The following is a 22,019-nucleotide window of genomic DNA, read 5'->3' as shown; positions in this document are numbered from 1 at the left end:
TTGCAGCGCCCTGGGTTGGTTTTTAAGCAGGACAATGCCAGACCACATACGGCACGTGTTGCTATTAACTGTCTGCAAGCTTATCAAACTCTTCCTTGGCCTGCCAGATCACCAGATCTCTCTCCCATCGAGCATGTCTGGGATATGATGGGAGGGCGATTGCATCTGGCACGGAATGTTGATGACCTCGTTCGACAATTGGATCGAATTTGGCAGGAAATACCGCAAGAGACCATCCGGGAGCTTTATCGGTCTATGCCACGCCGTGTGGCAGCTTGTATCCAGGCTAGAGGCGGGTCAACACCTTATTGAACTTGTTACTGTAACTCTGCAATAAATTATTCAATTGTTCTGAAATTTTAATCATTTACTATTCTATACATTGTCTTCCTATCCACCAATTTTCGTTTCAATCGGACAACTCCTTCCTGGTGCGTCAATTTTTTTGTTATAGAGTGTATTTCACGCTGTAAATCAAAAAAAAAGTTGATAGGATAAATAGATAAAAAGTTATTATAGTTTTTATAAATAAAAAGTAAAATTGTGTACTAATAGTTACGTGAGTACTTATATCTACTTGTGTTATTTTACTATATGGTTCCTATAAAAGTTTTATGTATGAAATATGCTATTTTGTAGTCATATATCTGACATTGATATCTAGACAAGTAAAGTATTGTATCTTATGTATTTTTTCACTAAGTTTAATAAGATCAAAAGTTGATAACATGAATAGTTTTGAAATTAAAAGAGTTTTATATCCAGAAAAAAAGTATAAGTAAAAAATTGAAATATTAGTACTTTACACTCTCATAACTTCTAAACTTATCGATATATTTTCAAAATTATCTTTTTTTTTAATTCTACCACATTGACAGCAGAGAAAAATAGCAAGTTTCTTCACAAAAAAAAAAAAACAAAAAAAAAACAGTAAGTTGTTATAATTACTGAATTAATTTATTTACCTCTAACCACATACTCTTTTATATAACACGAATGTTTATGTCGATTTTTCACTGACACGCAAAATACAAAAGTTCTCATTCTTATTTTTTTCTACGGTCACAAACTTTCCTTTTACTCTCTCTCTCTCTCTCTCTCTCATTTTATGTGTTCATTGTGTGTGAATGTAACATTAATATTTAATAGTCTGATTGTGAAAAGAATCGGCTGACATTATCGCCAAGGAATGAATAATAAAGAACGTTTCAGCCAACAGGAAAGGGAATTGCTGGAGATAAAATGGCAATAAATCAACTTTAACTTATTTCATGCATACTTTAGTACCTTATTAAAATTCTTTCATGCAGATCTACTGTTTTAAGAACTACCGTGAAAAGATTTTGTGACTATATTAGAAATTATGCAATGTAATAAAGAAATTTACAGAGAGGGAATTTTTTTTCTATTATTCTAAATAATAGTAAAAAAGGAGCTTTAAAATTCTATTCGTATAATTTTTAGCACAAGAAAATTTTAAGAGTTAATGCGTCTGTTGTTTAACAGACGGTTTATGTCATAGTTGAATTGAATTCTTAAACGTTTTACCACAGAAAAGTCCAAAATCGATAATTTAATTCCCATTTTATCTATTAGCAAAATTCAAAATATTTTACAATTTTGATAATTCTGCTCAAAGTCTACTAAATTTAGCACATTGTTTTTTCAAAAAAAGTAAACAAAAAGCATCAGAAACAAATTAAGTCTTAGAAAACTTTTCATATGAGAAAATAATAATTTTAGAATAATTTATTTCAAACTAAAATGGATTTTAAAAGAAACTTATTTAAAATTCTTTGAGTTTATAAATAGATGAAAAAAATTTAATTAAAAATTAAAAAAATTGTCAAAAAATTTAATTAAAAATTAAATTTTTTGACATATATTTAAAATTTTAAAGAATTAAAGGATACGCATAAAAATAACATTTTGAACCAGACTATATAGAAAAAAATTGAACTAATAAACTAATAAAGAAGCACTTGATGATTGATTAATTAAAGAAGCAATTTTTGAAAGATTTTCTTTTCGTTGTGACTTTTTCTTTTCCATAGCAAATTTACGTTCTGTGTAAGTTAAGTCTTCATCATGCAAACCACATATCACTAAAATATATTACTATTATTAGTTATCTGGTCAGTCTCTTCTTGTTAAAATTAATGTGTAATGATGTGAACTTGTTTAAAATATTAAACTAAACAGTTCATAAGCGTAATTTATTAAGTTTATTATGAACGAATATATGTGTGAAACGTCAAAAAGGCATTAACATGAATTTCGCTTTTTCCAAAAGCCACTTCAAATGTTTTATTTTAAGCTCAAAATTTCTTCCAATTCTTGTTCTAGCTCTAATCTCTGGGATAACCGCCGACTAGAATAAAAAAAAAGTTTACAGCAACTCAAATTAGAAGAAATAAAGAGTATGTAATCAAAATAAGAGAATTAATTGAGTAATGATTTTAATAGAGTAATAAAAAAGTTGCCAAAATAAAGAAAACATTTTATTACTTGCCTATCAAACATTTGTCGAAATGGATTGAGCAATTTTTCTGTAACACTATCATCCTCGGAACTACTGTTTTCTGAAGAGGTATTTAGTATTATCTGTATTAAATAAATAAAATGTTTATTAAAATAAGTGCATTGTTATATTGTTTCAAATCAAGTTTTGCTTAAAATGTACTTCAAATTATTGTCAGTTATCATTTGATTTCACGATTGTTAAACAAGATTTATTGTAATTCATACTAATCTAATATATATAATTCTCTTACGTGGCTCCCAAATTTTGGCTGCATTTCTTTTCCGCTGGTGGCAACGTTTGCTTTGTTTTGTTTACGTTACTATTTCTCTTACACGGTGAATCGACCAATGATTGCCGCTAAAAATGTCACATGCCAAATCAAGCTGAGGTGGCTCAACATATGGAGCTTTTGAAAACGGAAACTGAAATAACCAGAGAGCATCAGCTGCGACAGTCTCATATTATTAAGCTAGGCAGAAGTGAGTAGTCTTTGTCGATAGATCTCTATTTTAGTATTTTGTCAAAAGCGCTTTTTTTTTTTTCACGAATTTATATATTACGAATTTATTTGACGATTTTTGATTTATATTACGAATTATACTGTATCACATTTCTAATAGATTTAACGAATTACATGTCATTTATTTGAGTTCAAATTTATTTTAATGACTTAGTATTTACTAAAAAGATGTAATTTTTTAAGAAAAAAAAGTTTTTATGTGGATTTGAATGATTGTTTTGAATTCTTAGAATTTTGTGCATTTGCAATGTACCTAAGTTGGTTGCGAAGCAAACCATATAGGATTGCTTAGCAATTTTCGGGGGTTAGCGAGAGTTGGCGTGCAGGGGGCGCAGACCACTAGTAATCAATAATGTTTCTAATTTATAATAACTTATTAAAAAGTCTCCAAATCATTCGGAAATGTTTTCTTTTTCAAAATAATATGATGAAGTTATTTATTTACTTGGTATGATTAATTAAATTTATATTTTGCTTCCGTAAATCGTATTGTACTTCATATTCATAAATTGAATTGAAAAAGAAATCTGGCAAAAATTGTGAGAAAACGCGGATGAAACTCGTCGTTTTTCTTCTTCTTTTCTTTGAAAAAATCATATAAAGGTGATTAAAAACTTCTTTAACTTCTCCCCACCGACTCCCCTTTGAAAGTTGAATTCGGTTGCAAGAAAAAAGGCCTCTTAAGCTCGAAGCTAGAATAAATGTAGGCTCAAGTTAAGCCCAAATCTTGCTTAGAAATAATAAATCAGAAATCTGTTAATGATATATCAGACTCTATTTCGAACTAGATCATTCCAAACCTCATTAATTGTCGAAGCGAAGCCTACAGTAATGTGAACTAAAGGCTTAATTTAGGGTTGTTTTACGATCAATTTTTTGCACATTAAAATTGAACGAATCATATTGCTTATTTCATAATAAAAAATAAAAGCATTTAAACTAGCGATACCAGAACCAGAGCGTTCTCCTCCCAATGAGGCGACCCAGGTGTGAACCTGGTTCGTATGATCCTGGTTGATATGAATTCTTTTCCCGGCTCGCACCGACCAAAGTGATGACGTAAAATATGCTCAGTGGTAGACGAATCATGGGTTAGAATGTACCAGACCGTCGGGTTAATCATGAGATATTTTCGCGTAAAATATCTCCATCTAACGCAAATGCGAGTTAGTACTATTTAAAAGTCCTTTACGAAGTTTAGTTTGTCCCAATGCTTAATCCAGAAGTTCCCTTTTCATCTGGGTTGGGTTCAAAATTACAAGTTTAAAATAGATAGTCGTAAACTCAAAATTGGGTCGACTACTCAACACCAGTCATAATACAAAACAAAAATAATGATACCCGAAGTTAGATCATACCTTTGCTATCATCTTGTTTTCTTTGAAGAGAGGATTCTGGTCATTGTATCGTTCATCGCTACTTTCTTCTATTTTTAGTGACGGCGATCTATAGGACAGAGATTCTTCAGAAAGACAAATTGGTTCAAAAGAAAATGCACATCGAGCTGGTGAATTCAAAGATTCAGGTGTGCCTGGTGGGAAAATGCAGAGCGGTGGAAACGAATTTGATGCAAATGAGCTGTGCATCGATGGTTTGTGATTGGCGGGATGAAATATAAACTTTGAATGTAAATTTTGTGTAGTTCCTTTAATCCGTTCCATCTATAAAACAAAAGCAACTATGATAATGGAATTTAGTTCTTGGCCAGCGAAATCTACCAATGCAATGGTTTATTTCGGATAAGTAAAAAGCTTTAGCAAAATTATTTTATATGTTGAAGAGAACAAAAAATTCGCACCCAACGTAACAAATTAGCCTCTTTCGTAAAATTAGGTCAGAAATTTACGAGTTTCATTATATAATCAGAGGTCTAAAGTTTTATATTAATCACTAGTAACAAAAAGAAAAACAAAATTATGCTACCATATATTTTTAGGGGCTGTGCCCACATTCTAAAATGAAAATAATGCGTGCAATAAACTATAAATTAAATATTGCAAAATATTTAAACATAACATTTTGAATTCGTTCAAAACTAGAAAGAAACCTTAGCGTAAGTTTCGCTTTAAAGTATTAATTGTTTTAAATTATAGTAAGGGAAATACATTTAATAATAAGAGCAAAAATATTTTAAAACTAAGCCCAAAAATGATATTAAGGTTTCCAAACATACTACTTTAATGGATGCTAAGTAGCAAATGTTATCTTTACACTGAATTTAGTCTACGATGTTATATTTTTGGGCTTTATTAAAAAAAATAACTTACGTAAAAATGTCGAAATATCAAGAACTAAAATTTAAACCTCTTAAGTTTAAACTGTTGAGTTTATGGCATAGTATTATTCTTGTTCAAGAAAAGTGATTCATGTATATTTACTCGATTACGTGACTTTCGTCAAATATTAAAGAGATTTTGCATAGCGTTACGAGTTTATCGATAGTGCTGTCTGATGTTCACAAAGCATGCAGAAAAATTTCGCTAGTAATTGATTTGCCTTTTGTTTATAAAAAACTTAACATTCTGTAAATAAATGATAATTTATCATATTGATATACTTATGACGTTCGAAACAAATAGTAATAAATATTTACTTCGTAAAATGAGCTGTTCAAACGATTGGTACCAAAAATATTATAAAATTATGAATGTTCGCATCACTGTTAAGGAGTCGCTCACCCCTCTTGACAAGACTTTAGGATCGTGAGTCTGAGCCTTGCAGCTGGCATATAAGCGCACCAAGGTGTGCATTAAATCCGCCTTGGCTTCCTCCTTCCGTTGACTGTGATGTGGAAGTTTGAAGAGGGATTCCAGCTCAGGCACTGTACAAGTCGTCTGGTAAAAAATTACGTGGTATTCTATCTATGGCCATCTAGATCAGCTGATTAATAGAAGAACTCTAAGAAAACGACGCTATGTGCAGGGCCTGATCTAGGAATGGCCCTAGGCATCGAAATGTCAGGGGTCTCCTGATCGTTACTTTAAATTAAATCATTTATAACACAAGTAAATTACGATATACTAGCAAATTTGAGCTTAAATTTATTAAAATTTTTTAACTCATAACTCTAATAGACAATTCTTAAGGAAAATCCCAAAAATTAATTTTTTGTAGCATTAAGGGGGGTGGGGAAGGCTCCCCTCAGACTTGAGCCTCTCAGGCCTTATAATAAATTAGCCACTGGCTAGGTGCTCGGCCGTGATTGGGTAATGTGTGTTTAACGTTATTGATTTTTTAAATAGCGTTATGAACCAACATACATTTATTACCTGATCATGGAGAATTTTTATTTTCTGCTGTAGTAAATATAATGCATGATAGCATTGACTGAAAGACAGTAAAACTTGCTGATGTGCTCGATCAGGATCCATGAAGGACAGATCTGAAACAAAAATCAAAGCATTTAGCTGGTAATATCAATTCGAATCGCATTTCAAGCTTTGGATTAGGGGCATAAATTTTAAATCCAATGTAGCATAATGTAATATTCCAATGTAGCATAGTAAAGTACTATATATTTCTCAAATTATAGAAATGAAATTGTATGGAAAGAAAATTGCTCCAATGGAATTGTTTCCTCTATTTTTTCAAACACACTCTCGAAAGAAAACTTTTTGAATTTGATCATAGTTTCAAGTTGATGAACTACTATATAAAAATTTATAGTCTGAATAGCCGTGTGGATTCGCTTTTGGCCTCGTATTTTTCGTACTCTAAAGAGCAACATGCCGGTGAATATTCGTATTTTGTTTTAATTCTAAAAATTTAATTCTAGTATTGAAAATTTAAAAAAATATTTTCTTTTTATCATCTTGATGAAATTGAAAAAAAAGAAAGCCGTAGTCTCCACGTATCAAAGAGTCATGCACAATGAAACTTCTTACAAATCAAAATTTTGGAATCAGAAAATAAAAAAGTTATTGAAACATTTTTAGAGGATAGTCAAAAATGTTGTATACATAAAAATTAAGCAGTAGTATAAAATTTGATGGAAAAAAGATTAAATTATTTAGGAATGAAATTCGGAAAATAAAAGAAAAAGGAGAAAAGAAAACCTGTATTTATTTTAATATTATAGGCAAAAATCGTGTCTCATCGTGTCATTATTTAAAAGGCTTCACAAAGTTTAAAGGCCGTTCGATTCATTGTTTCCTAATTAAATTATACAAAACTAATTAGATGGAATAGACGTCTATAAACAGACATCTATAGTTTTCTAGAAATGGATTATAAAGTTAATATTTAGTTCTAATTTTGCATTTAATGTGCCCATAATTTTAAAACTGGTATGTTTATAATTAAAATATTTTACCAACTTTCTGAAATACCTTTATTAGCGTTAAACATTGCATTTAATTCATCGATATGGAATCGCATCAATTGATGTAACCTTAATGTCATTTGCATGTGATACTCCATGGTTAAAGACATCAACTACATCCAGACTAGAAAAATAAAGGCAAAAAATAATTAATAGGAGTAATAGAAATAAATATTACGTTTTACTATGACTTTTATTGTACTAAACAAACTTGACTGTCCTTGACTTTATTTGTTTTTATTTTTACAATAATTAATTTATTTAAAAGCAGTAAATAATTTCGAATCTAATCTTTCCTTTCAGTAAGAAAAAGGAAAAAAATTGCTTTGTCTGCATGAACACATCAAAACATTTAGTGTTCGTCATTTTTTCCACCAATAAAAAGAACGTTAAATAAAAGTTTAAAATTCTACTTTATTCTCTACAATGAAAATTAATTTAAAATTTAATTCTTTCTTATTCCCAGTGAAATACATCCATAAATTGCATTAAATTTATTAAAACTTCTAGACATATGATAAGTCAATAATTAACTTGATTTTAATAATTCGATGACAAGACCATTTTGAGCAGTAATTTAAATTAAAATATGTAAGTGTAAAACATACCTTAATTATAATGGAATATTTCAACTCTATATTGCAGTAAATTACAATGTTAACTAAGAAATTGTTGTCAGGTAATTCGATTTATTTTAAGAAGTTAGTGATGAAATTTAACATAGTTTTTTCCCTTCTTCTTTACAAAATATAAAATCGCTTGAAATAGAATTGAAAAATAAATAAATAAATAAATGCAAACGATATATCTTTTAATAAAATTTTTTATTCAACGCGGGGGGGGGGGAATGCTTCAGAAATGTATCATATGAAAATTATAGCATGTCTCCATAATATAAAAAATGCATGCAATAAAAACTTTGTTTTATGAAAATTTGAAAATTTTTTATAATGAAAATTATTTAAACGCATTATTTATATTTATTTAAATATATTATTCAAAATCTTTTTATATGCTTTTGCTATTTGGCTAAATTTAGAATTATATTTGTATTTTAGAATACATATAGTTTTATTTATATTTATTCTGACATATCTGAAAAATTAATGCCTCAATCAAAAAGGCCCATTCTATAACGCCAAACACTTTAAAGTGTGGAGCAAGCGGGGTCGAATGTATCTTTGTGCTGTCCTTCTCTTATTTGTATCATCTGTTCTTTAACTGGGTAAGATATATGATTTTATGAGTACAGTTTGTTCACCAGGAGTTGGCGCTTGTCTCTGCCTTCATCACGCAGGTATCCCACGATACTATTTCGCTATTTTTAGGAGATGGTTGGGCACTTGGTCAGCCAAGTGCCAACTCCAGAACGAACTATGCACAAGCCTGATTTGCTCGTAACATTTTTTGGCATCATACCATATTACTCACAAGAGGGCACTGTTATCATTAGCGAAGTAAATAGGAATAGACTGATAAATTGTATCAATGTAAGCTATAAGCTTTAAATGAGAGATCTGCAAAAAGAAAACAATTGTGATCCAGTTCAGCCGTGTCTGTGTAAATAAATATTGTGATTGGATTGATCGATCTTTAAAACAGTTTAATCGTTATACTTTTTCTTTAGAAAATTGTATAAATTTCATATTTTTATGGCTCAGGACGCGGAGAAAAATCATTCTCTTCATTCTGAACAATCTTTGGAAGAAGTAGAATGGAACAGATTAAAAGAATATCGTCTCAAAGAAGGTTTTATTGATGGCAAATGCTTAGGAGAAGAAACAACTTTAAAGAATGGATATGACCAAGGATATAAGAAAGGATTTGAGATAAGTTTTCCAATTTCTGTGATTAAAGGTCTCCTTACTGTTAACAAACTGCTCTTAAAAGACTGTAAGACCCATTTACTTGCCAAAGCAAATGTTATAGATGAAGTGTTGGATAAATTTGAAAGAAAATGTAGCGAATTTAAGTTGAGTGAAATAACGTATGTTAAGGGAAATGATATTTCCACTGATCTTCAAAATGAGAACGTTAAAACTTTATTGAAAGATTTGGTTTGTGAAGATTCACATGAAACTCTTGCCGTCGATGGGAATCACTTGAATGAAATCAATGTGGAATTTGCAGCCTTAAAAGAAACTATTTTAATATTTCTTGATGAATGTCAACAACCATTACTTTTGAGCCAAATATTTCAAGGTTTGTTTCTTTGTGCTTCGAAACTAGTGCACTTTTTAACACGGTTTTTGACCCATCCACTAACCGCCCCCTAAAAAAATAAGTAAGCAAGTAAATGTTTTCGAAAAAATCCAATAAAATTTGGGCTTAAATGAGTCTTTTTTATTGATTTTTTTATAAGCATAATCAAAATCTGCCTCTTTATCAATTGTTATTTGTTTTTTTAAATATTACGTAATACACAAACATACATAACCCTACTTTCAAAACTTAGTGTGTTTAGATAAATATGCTTTTATTTTTAGTCAAAGAAAGAATAAACTTAAGAACCTTTTATTAATATCAGCATAAGAATATTGTATTGTATTAAAATTAAAGCTATTTTATTTCATTATTTATTTTCCTGTGAGAGTTTTCTTTTTAACTAAAAGTATTCCTTTTGAATTAAAATTTAAACCTAAAAAGTGTTAAACTAGGTAATATCTTAAAATACCAAAATAAACGCAAAAAAGCCTAATAAACCAAAAAACAATAAAAACCTTTCGGGTTTTTAAATTTTTTTATTTTTATATACCCTGCTTTTTAAGGTAGTTAATCTTTTAAATTTGTGTGAATATGTAAAAGGGCATTCTTATTAGGTGGAAATATTCATTCATTATTACATAGCTCAAGCAATTCTTCGAGAATATCTAGTAGATTGCTGGGTTTTGCCGATTTCTCCTGGTTTTAGTATAAATTTTAGCTAATTCTTTGAAATTGAAATTTTTTTTCTTTGAAAAATCTTCAGAAAAATAGATTTTTTACTTAGTTTATTGCTTGAATGTGTATTTTAATATGTTATACTAATAAATAATGAAGTAAGTCAAAGTTTTCTGTATTGAGATCAATGTGAAGCTTTTTTTTTTTTTAAATGTTCTGAAATTTTCAGTTTATAAAATTTAGGAATCGCTATTTTTATAATAGTTAATGAACGCCTATAACTATCTGAAATAAATTTATTATTGAAAATGAGGAATTAAAAATATTCATAAAAAGATTTTTTACAATCAATTATGGAAGGGAAATACATTTAAATAGACTTCAATGGAGTTAATTTGTAGTTGTTAGTGAAATAAAGTTTTGTTTACATTTGTTGACTATAAAGTTCGCTATGTGCTGGGAATTTTAAAGTAATTGGGAATTTTATAATGAATCTATGTCCCACCCTGCCTATTTTTTTTAAAATTATTTTTCCTTCTATGTTGGCATTCGTGTTATTATCAATAATTATTTTAATGCATTAGGCAATAAATTTTTTTGTATTTTGTTCATTTCTCAAGATTCGTTCTTTGCAATATTGTGAAATAAATATATTCGAATGCAAGTTATAAATTTCAAAGATATATATGTGTGGTTTATTAAGTAAATAATTTACATTTCTGATATTTGTTTTAATTATTTATTTAATTAATTTTCATTTATTTTGTTGCAGTATTTGAGAAATGGGAATATAAGCAATTGATCCAATTAGAGGAAATCGTTCCTAAAAGCTGCGAAGAATCTGTATCTCTCAAAGAGTCAACCAACATTTAAATACGAAGGAATAACTAAATTTGTTACTATATTATCAGTCATTTAGAAAGATGAAAACATATCTATTTGAGAAAAACATTGTTATTTATTTTTTATGATGGTAATTAAGAGAATTTATTTGTCATCGTAACAGAATTTAATAAATGTTTTGCTGCAATTTTAAAAGAAACAAACAATAAGTTAGGTACATCTGTTGCAATGTTTTGTTTCGTAATATATTATAAAATTGGATATCAAATTTGTTAATGTTCACAATATTTTTCATGTTGTAATAAATTGAATTATTGCTAAATTTTCATAAATCTGTTTAAGATATTCCTTATATATTATGTTTTTATAAGTAAATTGCGGTTAACTGCAATTTACTTATAACTGTCAGGTGTAGAATATTTTTGTTATAGTAGGCTCCAAATTTTTTTTTTTTGTGTTTACTTAAGAAAGCCAACTTAATGAAATGGTTTAGCTGCCTCTGTTGATAAAATAAAAAAGTATTACTAAAACACCGCAAAAAAGAATCATTGATTTTATTTTTTTAATTGTTATTTTACATTAACTTTCTTTTTCTTCTATTTCAATTTTAGTGTTCAAGTTAAAAGAATTGAACTAACAGCGGTGCTTATGGTTTATTTTAAGAATTGTTTTAAAAATTAATTTTAAGCTCACAAGGATTTTTTTTTATTTGACATATATTATCTTTGAGGATTCTTTTTTTACAAATTTAGCATTGATCCACATCAAGTGTGGTAATCATGTATTTTTTTCTTTTGATTTTATTTTTTAAGTGTTTAAGTACTTTTTCTCATTATCCCGAAGAAAAGTTGAATTTTCTTAATTTTTCATTAGTTATTATTCAACAAATATATTTGCAAATACAATTGTGAGAATACCTTTTTATTTAAAATCTCACATAATTTTAAATTTCACTATTTTTTTTTATTTTTAATATTGTGTCCTAATTTTTTTTTAATAAAACACCATAATTTGAAGTAAAATTTTTTTCAATAATTTTTATTGATTTCACAACATTATGCAGAATATCACTAAAATATTGTAATTCAATTAATAATGTTACAGTTCTGTTATCTCCCCTCTCCCAAAACGTTAGAGTATTTAACGTAATTAAAGTATTTATACAGCAAATTTTTACTGTTGTGTGAAGGTTGTTTTGCAAAATTATCTCTACTGTTAATAATCAGCTGGTTATTCAGTATTTTTCTTTCCATTTGAATGGTTTTATAAAATTTGTTTAAACAAAGTGTGGTTAAAGTCATTCCCAAAAATAGTATCTTATTTATGAAGTCACAAATTTTTTATTAGTCTTCACATTTATGTTTCAATTCTAATTTATATCTTTTTGTTGTGAATACCAATTTTATATTGATTATAAATGTATGGTATATTGACTATAGTGATAACAAAGATCTTTCAATTACGATTTTTTTTTTTTTATTATGTGTAGATTTTTTTTAAAATGCAATCAACCTATATTAATCAAAAATAAGCAATTAAAACCTTTTGTTAATTGCATATTTTGAAAATTATATGTTTTTAGTATCTTTTGAAGTTTGTGACATTCTTTGAAATAATACTTGTTAAATGAATTTTAGTATTTATTTTGTGAAATTATTATTTTTGGACATGTGCATCCAGTTAAATAGCATTACAATGCTTTTTTGGGTTGGGCGAAAGGGATAAAAATATTTCCTGTAAAATGATATAAAAGAACTATCAGGTGATTAAATTTCAAATTTACAAGCTTTAGATTTCATATCCTACCTAGTTTAATCTTCTTGAAGCATTCCTTTTAAAATTTCCCAAAACTGGAATATTTAATCAGGGGTCTGTCTAGGTTTTTCCAAGAGGTACCTATTTTGTGAAAATGTACACATTATTTGTGAAAATTAAATTAAAAAATCAACACAAAAATCTGGATATATCGTTTCTTACGGGATACAAAAATAAAATTTTAAGAAAAAGTATTTTGTGCAACTACCGCTAAACGGTAGTAAATTTGGCCTGGACAGACCCCTGTTAATGCTTTATTCTTTGGAAAATGTCCTTCAATGAAATCAAGATACATAGTATAAAAATTATTAAGCTACATTATTAATTTTAGAAAATAATTTGTTAAATATTGTATGTATGCACATATGTAGTAATTTGTAGTAACCCTGAACTTTTCTTTGCTTTGTCTTCCCCTCTATATACATATCTTCACTGTTTTTATACTACTTAAAGCCCCCACACTTATGAATCTACCAAATATAATTCTTTGTTTACGTACTGCACTAGTTTAGATGGTTTCAACACATATTTTTAAATAAATAGCACATTTATTTAAAAAGGCATGTAAAAAAAGAAGTGTTTTTATCTTTTTGTTTTCTTTTATATCTGACTTCGCTGTTTGTAGTCAATAACATATTAAATTAATTGGTGTATTGTTTTCTTTATTTCAACTTCTGTGTAGGCTATATAATAAATGTTAACTGAATAGTTTCTGAATCTATGAATAGTCACTATTATAATAATTAGGTGTGGTAGTTGTCCTTAAATTGAGAAATCCTCATTTCACTATGCTGATACACAACTATAAAGCAGTTGAGAAACCAGAAATCATAACATTTTCGATTTCACCACATAAGTTGCATACAAGTGGCAAATAGCGATATTTTATTCAATTCTAAACATCCTGGCCATAAATGCAAGCAGAAAATTTGTTGCATAACAGCTCTCCCTCTTCAAAACAACAATAGCCAATTGTTACTGATAGATTTATCAGATTTGAATGTATAAAGTTGTCTTGTTTGCATGACCTCTCAAGTCGAAGTGTTGCCGAAAAATAAAAGATTTTGAAAGATCTTTAAAGATTTTCTTTTTTTAAAGAGTTAATTTTTGCCCATCAAATTTTCAGAAAAATTAGTACTTCAGTTAATATTTTTTGAAAAATTACTCAGCACAATATTTATTTACAAATTGACAATATAGTTAGAACGAAAACTAAATAAAGCATAAAAAATTTATTTTCAAATTTGTACAAATACATTTCATTTAAAGTTATTTTAAATATACAGTTCATCAAAATTGTGGATTTCCGTAATACAGTCTTTTTTCACCAGTAAAATGTGTTATAAATATTTTTAAAAAAAATTAATATAAAAACAAACTCATTGCTGTATGAAATTAAATAAATATTAGAAAAAAGTAGAATGGTCCCAAGTGATTATCTTAAACACAGAATATTGTTTAAAATAAAGAAGAGATATATCACATTTTTAGGCACTTCAATACAGGCATAGAAAATAGATTTTAAAATGAATGTAAAAGGAACATTTTCGAATGAGATCAATAAAATAACTAAAAAAAAGGTACAAAATTTATAAAAGAAGATATAAAAAGGATAATTTTTTTGGACAAATTAAGTGCGAAATAAAGTACATTAAATTATAAAGTACAAAATATAAAAGAATTATGAGTGATTAAAAAATCTTTGAATATGATTGCGAAAAAATTATTGCTCGGATTTAGATTGTTTCTTAAGAAAGGTGATTACATTTTCAAAATAGTTTACAAAATATTAGTGCTTCATTAAGAAGTGTAACTATACTCTAGGACTCTCCAGAACTCTAGGAAACAATAACAAAGTTAACATTAAAATTCAATTATAGATCTGTGGGGCTAATTAAATTCAGTGTTAGTAATCAAAATTATAATTATTACATTTTATAAAAAGTGATATATTTTTAGTAGATTTTTGATAATTCTTTTCCTAAATTTTTTAAAAAAAAATCAGAGCCTACTAAGTAAAAAAAATCACAATTTTTACAACTATTGTGTAAAAAACATAGCAAATGTTTAAAATTATAATTCAGATACATAGAACACAATGATTTTGAATAATGTTTTACATATTTTAAAATAATTTTGTTTTATTATAACAATATAAGTGGCAAAAGATAAGTATTTTATGCAATTTATTTCTTTTTGTGAACACATTGCATAAATTAAAAGTTCACTAAAGTGAATGATGTAGTGAACATATTAAATTATATGTATAAAATCTAACTATGATTAAATGGTTTATAAGATCTGTAGATTGCAAAAAAGATCTGTTTTAAAACTTTACAAAGGTAATTGAAATTTGTAAATCTAAATTTCAACATGTCTCATAACTTACTTTGATAATGGAATACTCTTATCTTTATTTAATCACAGCAATTTTTTTTAAAAATCTTTGAAGATCAACAGCAAGAAATAAATTTCTGCCAAATGAATGATACTTTTTTAAACACCAGTCTACCTAAAATCAACTGACAACAAGTTGTTTTTTTTATCACTAAATGTATATTTAGTTAAACATCTAAAACTTAACTATACTTAATTTTATATATTTTTGTAACTCCTCCTAAACACATGTCATCTGAAATATATCCTAAATAATGCTAACACTTTTAAAGCAATGTGACTATGACGACACAAGCCTGGGGCATGTACTGAAACAAAAAATGCAACCATAGAATAAAGTTGGTTGGGAATTTACACTTTGAATAACCAAGAAACTGCATTGTTAGCTAACATTTTTATCTTAAATACAATATCTACAATACGATATGTTTGCAAAATTTGAGTTAAGTATTTAATTATTATCATGAAAACACAATATTTGAATTTGTTGACTACCATTACTTGATAAAAAAAACATCATTTACTTAGAAATTAAGGCCAAGGATAACAAAACTTTGGTTGTATTAAACATAATAAATCAATTGATTTACAATAAGCTAAATAGGAATAAAATTTTTTTTTAAAAATTTCATTAATCAAACATAAAGCACCACATAAAAAAAAACAAAGCACTATTTACAAATATATACTACAAAATATAATATTGAACTTTGAGTGAAAAAATTTTTCAGGCACTTGATACAGAATACAAATACTTATGAAAAATAGTTCATCACTTTTCTTATCTGACAAAAACAAATGGCTATTTACAATTGCACTTTTATATTAGTCGCAGCTCTTCTCATTATACACTTTATACAAATGTCATCTCCATTGAAGATTTATATAATTTATTTTTTTCATGTTGATCTTATATATAAATCAAAAAGCAAGTCCAAAAATTAATCATGTCTAAATCAAAAATATAACAGTAATAAAAAATGAAGAAGTCTGAAACTAAATTTATTTACACAGAAATATAAATTTGATGCAATATACTTTACTTTAAAAACGTCGACAATAAATTACTTTTTTTTTCCATAAAAATATTTTTCAAAACATCTTTTTTTTTAATAATTAAATTGTACTGTGAATAATATTTAAAACAATGCTATACTAACTTTTTATTTTTTACTGTTTTATTTCCATGTTTAAAATTTTAAATCAGAAATTTTTTTTAATGAGCAATTAAAGTTGGGTAATTTAACCAAATTTAATTAAGTTTTATTTAAAAAAAAACATGCTTTATTGAAATCTTTTGCAGCAATTAGGAATTTCCAACAAATATTTGTGAGACAATTAAATTTTAATTCAATCAGATAAAAAAAAAAAACATATTTGCTATAATTTCAAATTAATAAAATGTTCAAGTATAATGTGTCTTAATTTTTTGTTTAAATAAGAGTGATTTCATTTCAAAAAAAATTATTCTGAAATAATATACTATCTTGAAATCAGTAGGAAACAGTAACAGTACAATTATGAAATAACTAGAAGCCTTCCATAAAGAGGCAGTCAAACGATTTACAGCTAATACTAGCTATCTATTTAACAAATATCAAAAAATGGCACAAATCTAAATCATTTTGTCAAAAGAATTTGTATAATACAAAACTAGATTTCAGAAGTCCAATTCATCCATTGTATGGGATAGCCTTATATTTTCTTGTCTTCGTCGTTGACTTCTTCGAACAGCATCTGCACGTCGATATGGCTCACTTTTAAGACCTAAAAGACGATTTTAACATTAAATGCACAGTTAGCAAATAAAACTTCAAAAGAAATGTGTTTTATATTTACTCAAATAGTTATAGTTCAGTAATTCTTAAACTAATTCAGGGACAGAAAATTATAAGCATTTCTTACAGAACATTTTAGTTACATATGAATTTTGTTTCTACAATTTGAACCTTTAATTGTGAAGCAAATGCGATTGTATAAACTATGTATTGGTATTTAACTGATATATTCTTAGTTCATATAATGCTACATGATATTTTGCCAATTGTTTTATTAAGATTATTTTATTATCCATACACATAATAGAAACATTTAAAGAATAATCAGGTTGTAAATTTATTACTTAATTAAATCTTTTTTAAAAATACAGAATTTAACTTTGAAATTGTTTTATGAATCATATTTCAAGATGAAATCATGCTATAACAGAGTAATACTTTAATTCTCTTCAGTAACAGAAAAAATAAACACACACACACACACACATATATATATATATATATACAGTGGGTGATCGGTTAACGAACAGATCGGTTAACGAACAAATCGGTTAACGAACACTTTCACGAAAGATTTTTGTGTTCGGATAACGAACACATATTCGGATAACGAACAATTTCAAGAAAGATTNTAAAAACATATATATATATACTAGTGTGGATTTAAAAACACAAATAGCCATAAAAATTTATCTAAGTAAAATTATTCTTTTTTTTAAATATAGTCTTCATCAAAAAATTTTTATTAAGAAAATAACGATTCACAATTATAATAATAGTCTTACCCAGTAAAATGTCTTCTAAAGCCCCATGGTAGACTTCATCTTGTTTCAATAACCTTGTTTCTTTCACTTGTCTAGTTTTGCTTTTCAGTTCATTAATCACAGCTTCCTGTAATACAAAGTAAGTAATGAGAATACTTTCAAGAAAGTAATAATATTTCAATTATATATATATTTGCCTTAATACTTCAGCATTAAATTTTCTATACTGAAAAAAATTAGTTTTGGTATAACTATTCTTATACAAAACATAACTCATTTTAAACAAGAAACAAAGATTTCATAATAATGAAAAGTTTTCAATTACTAGATTTTTTTTCCTGTAACTATTTTATCAGCAATAAGATTAGTTATATTTTGGACTTGCATAACACGAATGAATATTCTCACTGGTATTTCATTGTTTCAATTATTTATAATTAGATGAAGTGTAAGTTCCATATCAGATTTCAAAATAATTATGCAAATAAATTAAGTCAAGAGCGTTTTAAAGTCCGAAAAGAAATCTAAATCTATTTCATAGCGCTAATTTTGTGGAACACATGAAATTAATAAGTTTATCAAATGCAAATGAATTGCTATAGGGTTTCTTAAACCAATTAAGGGAAGAAGAAAAAAAATGGGTAGAAATAAATGAGTATGTTAACATCTGATTAATTACAAAAAGCTATTACTTTCTTGTGCATAATATAATGGCTTGTGTTCAAATATTTTGTATTTAAACAGGTATAATTTTAAAATATGAAATAAATTTTAATTGGAAACAAAATCTACACACTTGTTAAATCTTTTATAACATATAAAAACTATACTTTAATTACTTCTTGTTTTGCTTATTTCACAAAATAGGTAGACATTTCTACTAATCTTATTTGAACAATATTCGTAAATAAAAAGATATTTTTAATTTTTACAATTAATTGAAAGTTAAATATTTTCGCTTCAATGAAATTTTATTTATTTTAACAAATAAATAAACTCCCATAATCTACTTTTTTTCTTATAAATTTTTTTTCACATTTGAAACTTTTTGAAAAAAAGTATGCAATGATGAGAATCCTTTGTGTTTGATTTTAATTCAATTTCCGCTACAATCTGAAGAAAAACTGGATATCATGTAAACGAAATTTGGCATTTTGCGACAAAGTGAAAAAAATCTCGTATTTTTTTTTTTACGTCTCGCATTAAAGGATTATTACCACCAAGAATCATGCACTTAATTTCAAAGTGCCCAAAAACTAAAAATTTTGAAAAAAATTGCGCATTGGAGACGAAATTGTCACGACTAAAGCGGGTCGTTAATTGATAATTCAAAAGCGCGATTCTGAATTTGAGGATCACAATAATATTCTATTAAAAATTAAAGCATCATTTTAAAAACTATGTAGAAATCCTAAACCATTGAAATGGCGATAGAGAAAACCACATGGACAATAACATTGTCACAAATCAAGTCATCAAAATGTGTGATTTGGAAATTGCATATAAATTTTAAAAACTGTGGAAATCTGTAACAAAATATTTCAGAACAGTGGAATCACGCATGCCACACAGATTTATTCGTTTCTTATTGAAATGGAAGTTAATTATTGTCCATTTGTTATTGAATTAGGATGTTTTGATATTATATATATTTTGATATATTGATTCGGACTTGCCAAAGTCCTGATGAATCCAGATATGGTATTTTCCTCAGTATATATATATATGTTATTGTTTTTTATGGATTGCTCAGTGGTTTGCTTTTTATGTGCGACTCTTTTTTGTAGATTCTGTTTTTATCTCTGGTTGTTATTCAATTGAATAAGCAGTAAAATAAGGACCTATCTCAAGATAATACAATAAGTCTGGGCTATGTGCGCTTTAATTTGTGTTTGATTGAACTCAGGCTATTATTAATTGGAGATTATTCATTAAATTAAAGTGAATATTTGAAGAAAAAAAATGTGCATTAAAAAGATAAACTCTACAGTAAACTTACTCTACAAGCTTATAGTTTTAAGCGCCAAAACCTACTTGATTATTTTTTCTAGAATTCAGACTATTTCTTTTTGAAACATTTTCAGCAGCTATTTTTTCACTTTCTCTCGCAGCTGCTTCTTGCCTTTTTCTCGCTTCATTTTCCAATTCTGCTTGCTATAAACAAACAAATCAGTCATTAAATATCCTTAACTTACATAGAAATAATTATTAAAAAATATCAGGAAAAAAGAACTTTAAAAGACAATTTTAAAATTAAAGGCACCCTTGAAATTATAAAAATTAAGTTTCTTTAATTGAGAGATAGAATTTCAAATCGTGAAATGTATCCCTTTTTAATTATAAATTTTCATGGTAAAAAGGGCAAAAATAATTAAGAGCAAACAAGCAAGAATAAACTGAAATAAAAAGAAACAGTAAATATAGGCCACAATTATATTTGTATTTTTTTAAAAATAAAATAAAAATATAACAGAATTACCTTATATGCTTTAGAGAAGCGTACAAAAAGTGAGAAAAAGGTATTGGCAGCTATTGAACGAACACTATCACCAAAATATTGCACACAATCAGAATATGCTTCCTGAAAATAAATAAATAAATTAGTGTTCACTTATTTTGTGCATGTAAGGAATATTGATTTGTTTGCATTTAAAGGACCAGCAAAAAATTTAAATACAAAAGAGTGTACAATTCAAATATATTTATTAAAATAATCTTTTACTACTTCAAATTTTTGTAGTACCTATAAAATGCACTGAAGATTGACTTTCTGCTGAAAAGAGAGAGCAAACACATGTGTGGAAAAGCATTTATAATAAAAAAAATTTAATTAATTTTGCTTTTACTGTGTTTAACCTTAAATGTATGAAACAGTGTATCTGTATTTAATAAACCAGCGGCTCTTAATTTTTTTTTTCTTCGAGCTACGGAACCCTAGACAACCAAATTTTTTTGGTGGAATTTTGACTTTAAAAAACAAGTTCTTTAGCAGGCGTGAATGTGTTAACCTGAAAAAAAACTAGAAACTAAATTATGAAACATTCTAAAGGACGAACGAAATTGTTTCTTTGTTTCATTAATAAGTCTTAAAATTTATATTATGCCGGTTTTATATTCGGCAATTAGTCTAGTAGTTTTTAGTGTGCACATAAATCAAATTGAATATAATAAGCTGAATTGTGGAGTTTGAAAACTTTTTAAATGACGACAATGGTTATTGATGAAAAATAATTCTTTATTCTTGAATTCAGTTACATTATTTTTAATTTTAAAGTTCAATAAAAAATACTAATGCAATCATTTATAAATGAATATTCTTTTAGTAATTTTTCATTATTTATTGGTTCGATGCAAACATATACCAGGTTTCAAAAATCATTTTTGCTTTAAAGAAAGGGGAGAAAAAAAACAAGTCCAAACTCACAAAACCCCTTTGACCTTTCCATGGAACCCTAGGGATACAACAGAACACCTTTTGAGAACTGTTGTACTAGACCAGGGGTTTCCAACTTACATGAGGCCGGGGGCCACAATTAAAAATACAAATCAAATGGCGGGTCGCAGTTTTATCAAAATTTTATGTAGGACTCTTATGTTTGAAGGAACATTAAATATTACTGTCAGATTTTTACCAAGTTGTACAAAACAAAAGTATTGAATTACAAATTAAAATAAGAAGAAGATTTTTAAAAATATTTAAATGCATATTAAAAAATTTGGGCTACAATAACTTTAATCTGCACCCATGTATTAATCAATTAATGTGCAACAGATGTCGAATTAATAAGATATAAAACTTTAAAAAGGTTAGTATTAAAACTTACATAGTAGCACACAAAATGTTCAATGACAAAATTGAGGTTTGTCTGCTGCAACCACCAGACAATAGATATTTACATTTTAAATTTACAAATGTGTGAGTAAATATTTTCGTCCAAAATGAGTGGTTTCAAAAAGTTAAATCGGAGAATTTCTTCGAGAAAATTTCTGATACACACATGCTAAATTATATTCACAAAATATAAAAAATGAAGTAAAAAAGAGATACACGATTATTTTTGTATTTGAATAAATATTTTCTTGGATGCAGAACCTGAGAAATAATTGTTTTTTGCACCGTTGGTATAAATTTCACAGAAACACGGTTTCGAAGAAATTAGGTTTTTATTAACGAGAA

General features: G+C 27.1%; 3 protein-coding genes across 4 annotated transcripts in view; 1 reads left to right on the top strand and 2 right to left on the bottom strand.

Annotated features, from left to right (window-relative positions):
• Nucleotides 1-2,107: 2,107 nt before the first annotated feature.
• LOC122269999 (uncharacterized) lies at nt 2,108-8,102 on the bottom strand. The gene is made up of 6 exons (XM_043045617.2): nt 7,974-8,102; nt 7,373-7,489; nt 6,314-6,426; nt 4,403-4,705; nt 2,513-2,604; nt 2,108-2,371 (listed from the first exon to the last, which is right to left on the bottom strand). Exons 2-6 carry the CDS (start codon nt 7,473-7,475, stop codon nt 2,308-2,310), a joined length of 675 nt encoding a protein of 224 aa, XP_042901551.2. The 5' UTR covers nt 7,476-7,489; nt 7,974-8,102; the 3' UTR covers nt 2,108-2,307.
• Nucleotides 8,103-8,899: 797 nt separating this feature from the next.
• Nucleotides 8,900-13,977, top strand: LOC107436275 (uncharacterized). The gene is made up of 2 exons (XM_016047917.4): nt 8,900-9,567; nt 11,018-13,977. The coding sequence occupies exons 1-2, from the start codon at nt 9,018-9,020 to the stop codon at nt 11,116-11,118; spliced, it is 651 nt and encodes a 216-aa protein (XP_015903403.1). The 5' UTR covers nt 8,900-9,017; the 3' UTR covers nt 11,119-13,977.
• Nucleotides 13,978-14,120: 143 nt separating this feature from the next.
• LOC107454081 (formin-like protein) overlaps nt 14,121-22,019 on the bottom strand; it is a 68,982-nt gene continuing 61,083 nt past the window's right edge. The window contains exons 23-26 of one of the 2 annotated variants that reach the window (XM_043045610.2): nt 20,322-20,423; nt 19,877-19,996; nt 17,864-17,969; nt 14,121-17,067 (exon numbers count right to left, since the gene is read on the bottom strand). In XM_043045610.2, coding sequence (XP_042901544.1) covers nt 16,961-17,067; nt 17,864-17,969; nt 19,877-19,996; nt 20,322-20,423 — 435 coding nt within the window. In that variant the 3' untranslated portion in view covers nt 14,121-16,960. Of the gene's footprint in view, nt 17,068-17,863; nt 17,970-19,841; nt 19,997-20,321; nt 20,424-22,019 lie in introns of both variants that reach the window. The other variant, XR_006225531.2, reaches the window with a different exon arrangement.

This window comes from Parasteatoda tepidariorum, chromosome 3 (assembly GCF_043381705.1).
Source record: "Parasteatoda tepidariorum isolate YZ-2023 chromosome 3, CAS_Ptep_4.0, whole genome shotgun sequence".
Lineage (NCBI taxonomy): Eukaryota > Metazoa > Arthropoda > Arachnida > Araneae > Theridiidae > Parasteatoda > Parasteatoda tepidariorum.
Note: the sequence above shows the minus strand (reverse complement) of the source record. Positions and strands in the feature narration are given on the sequence as shown.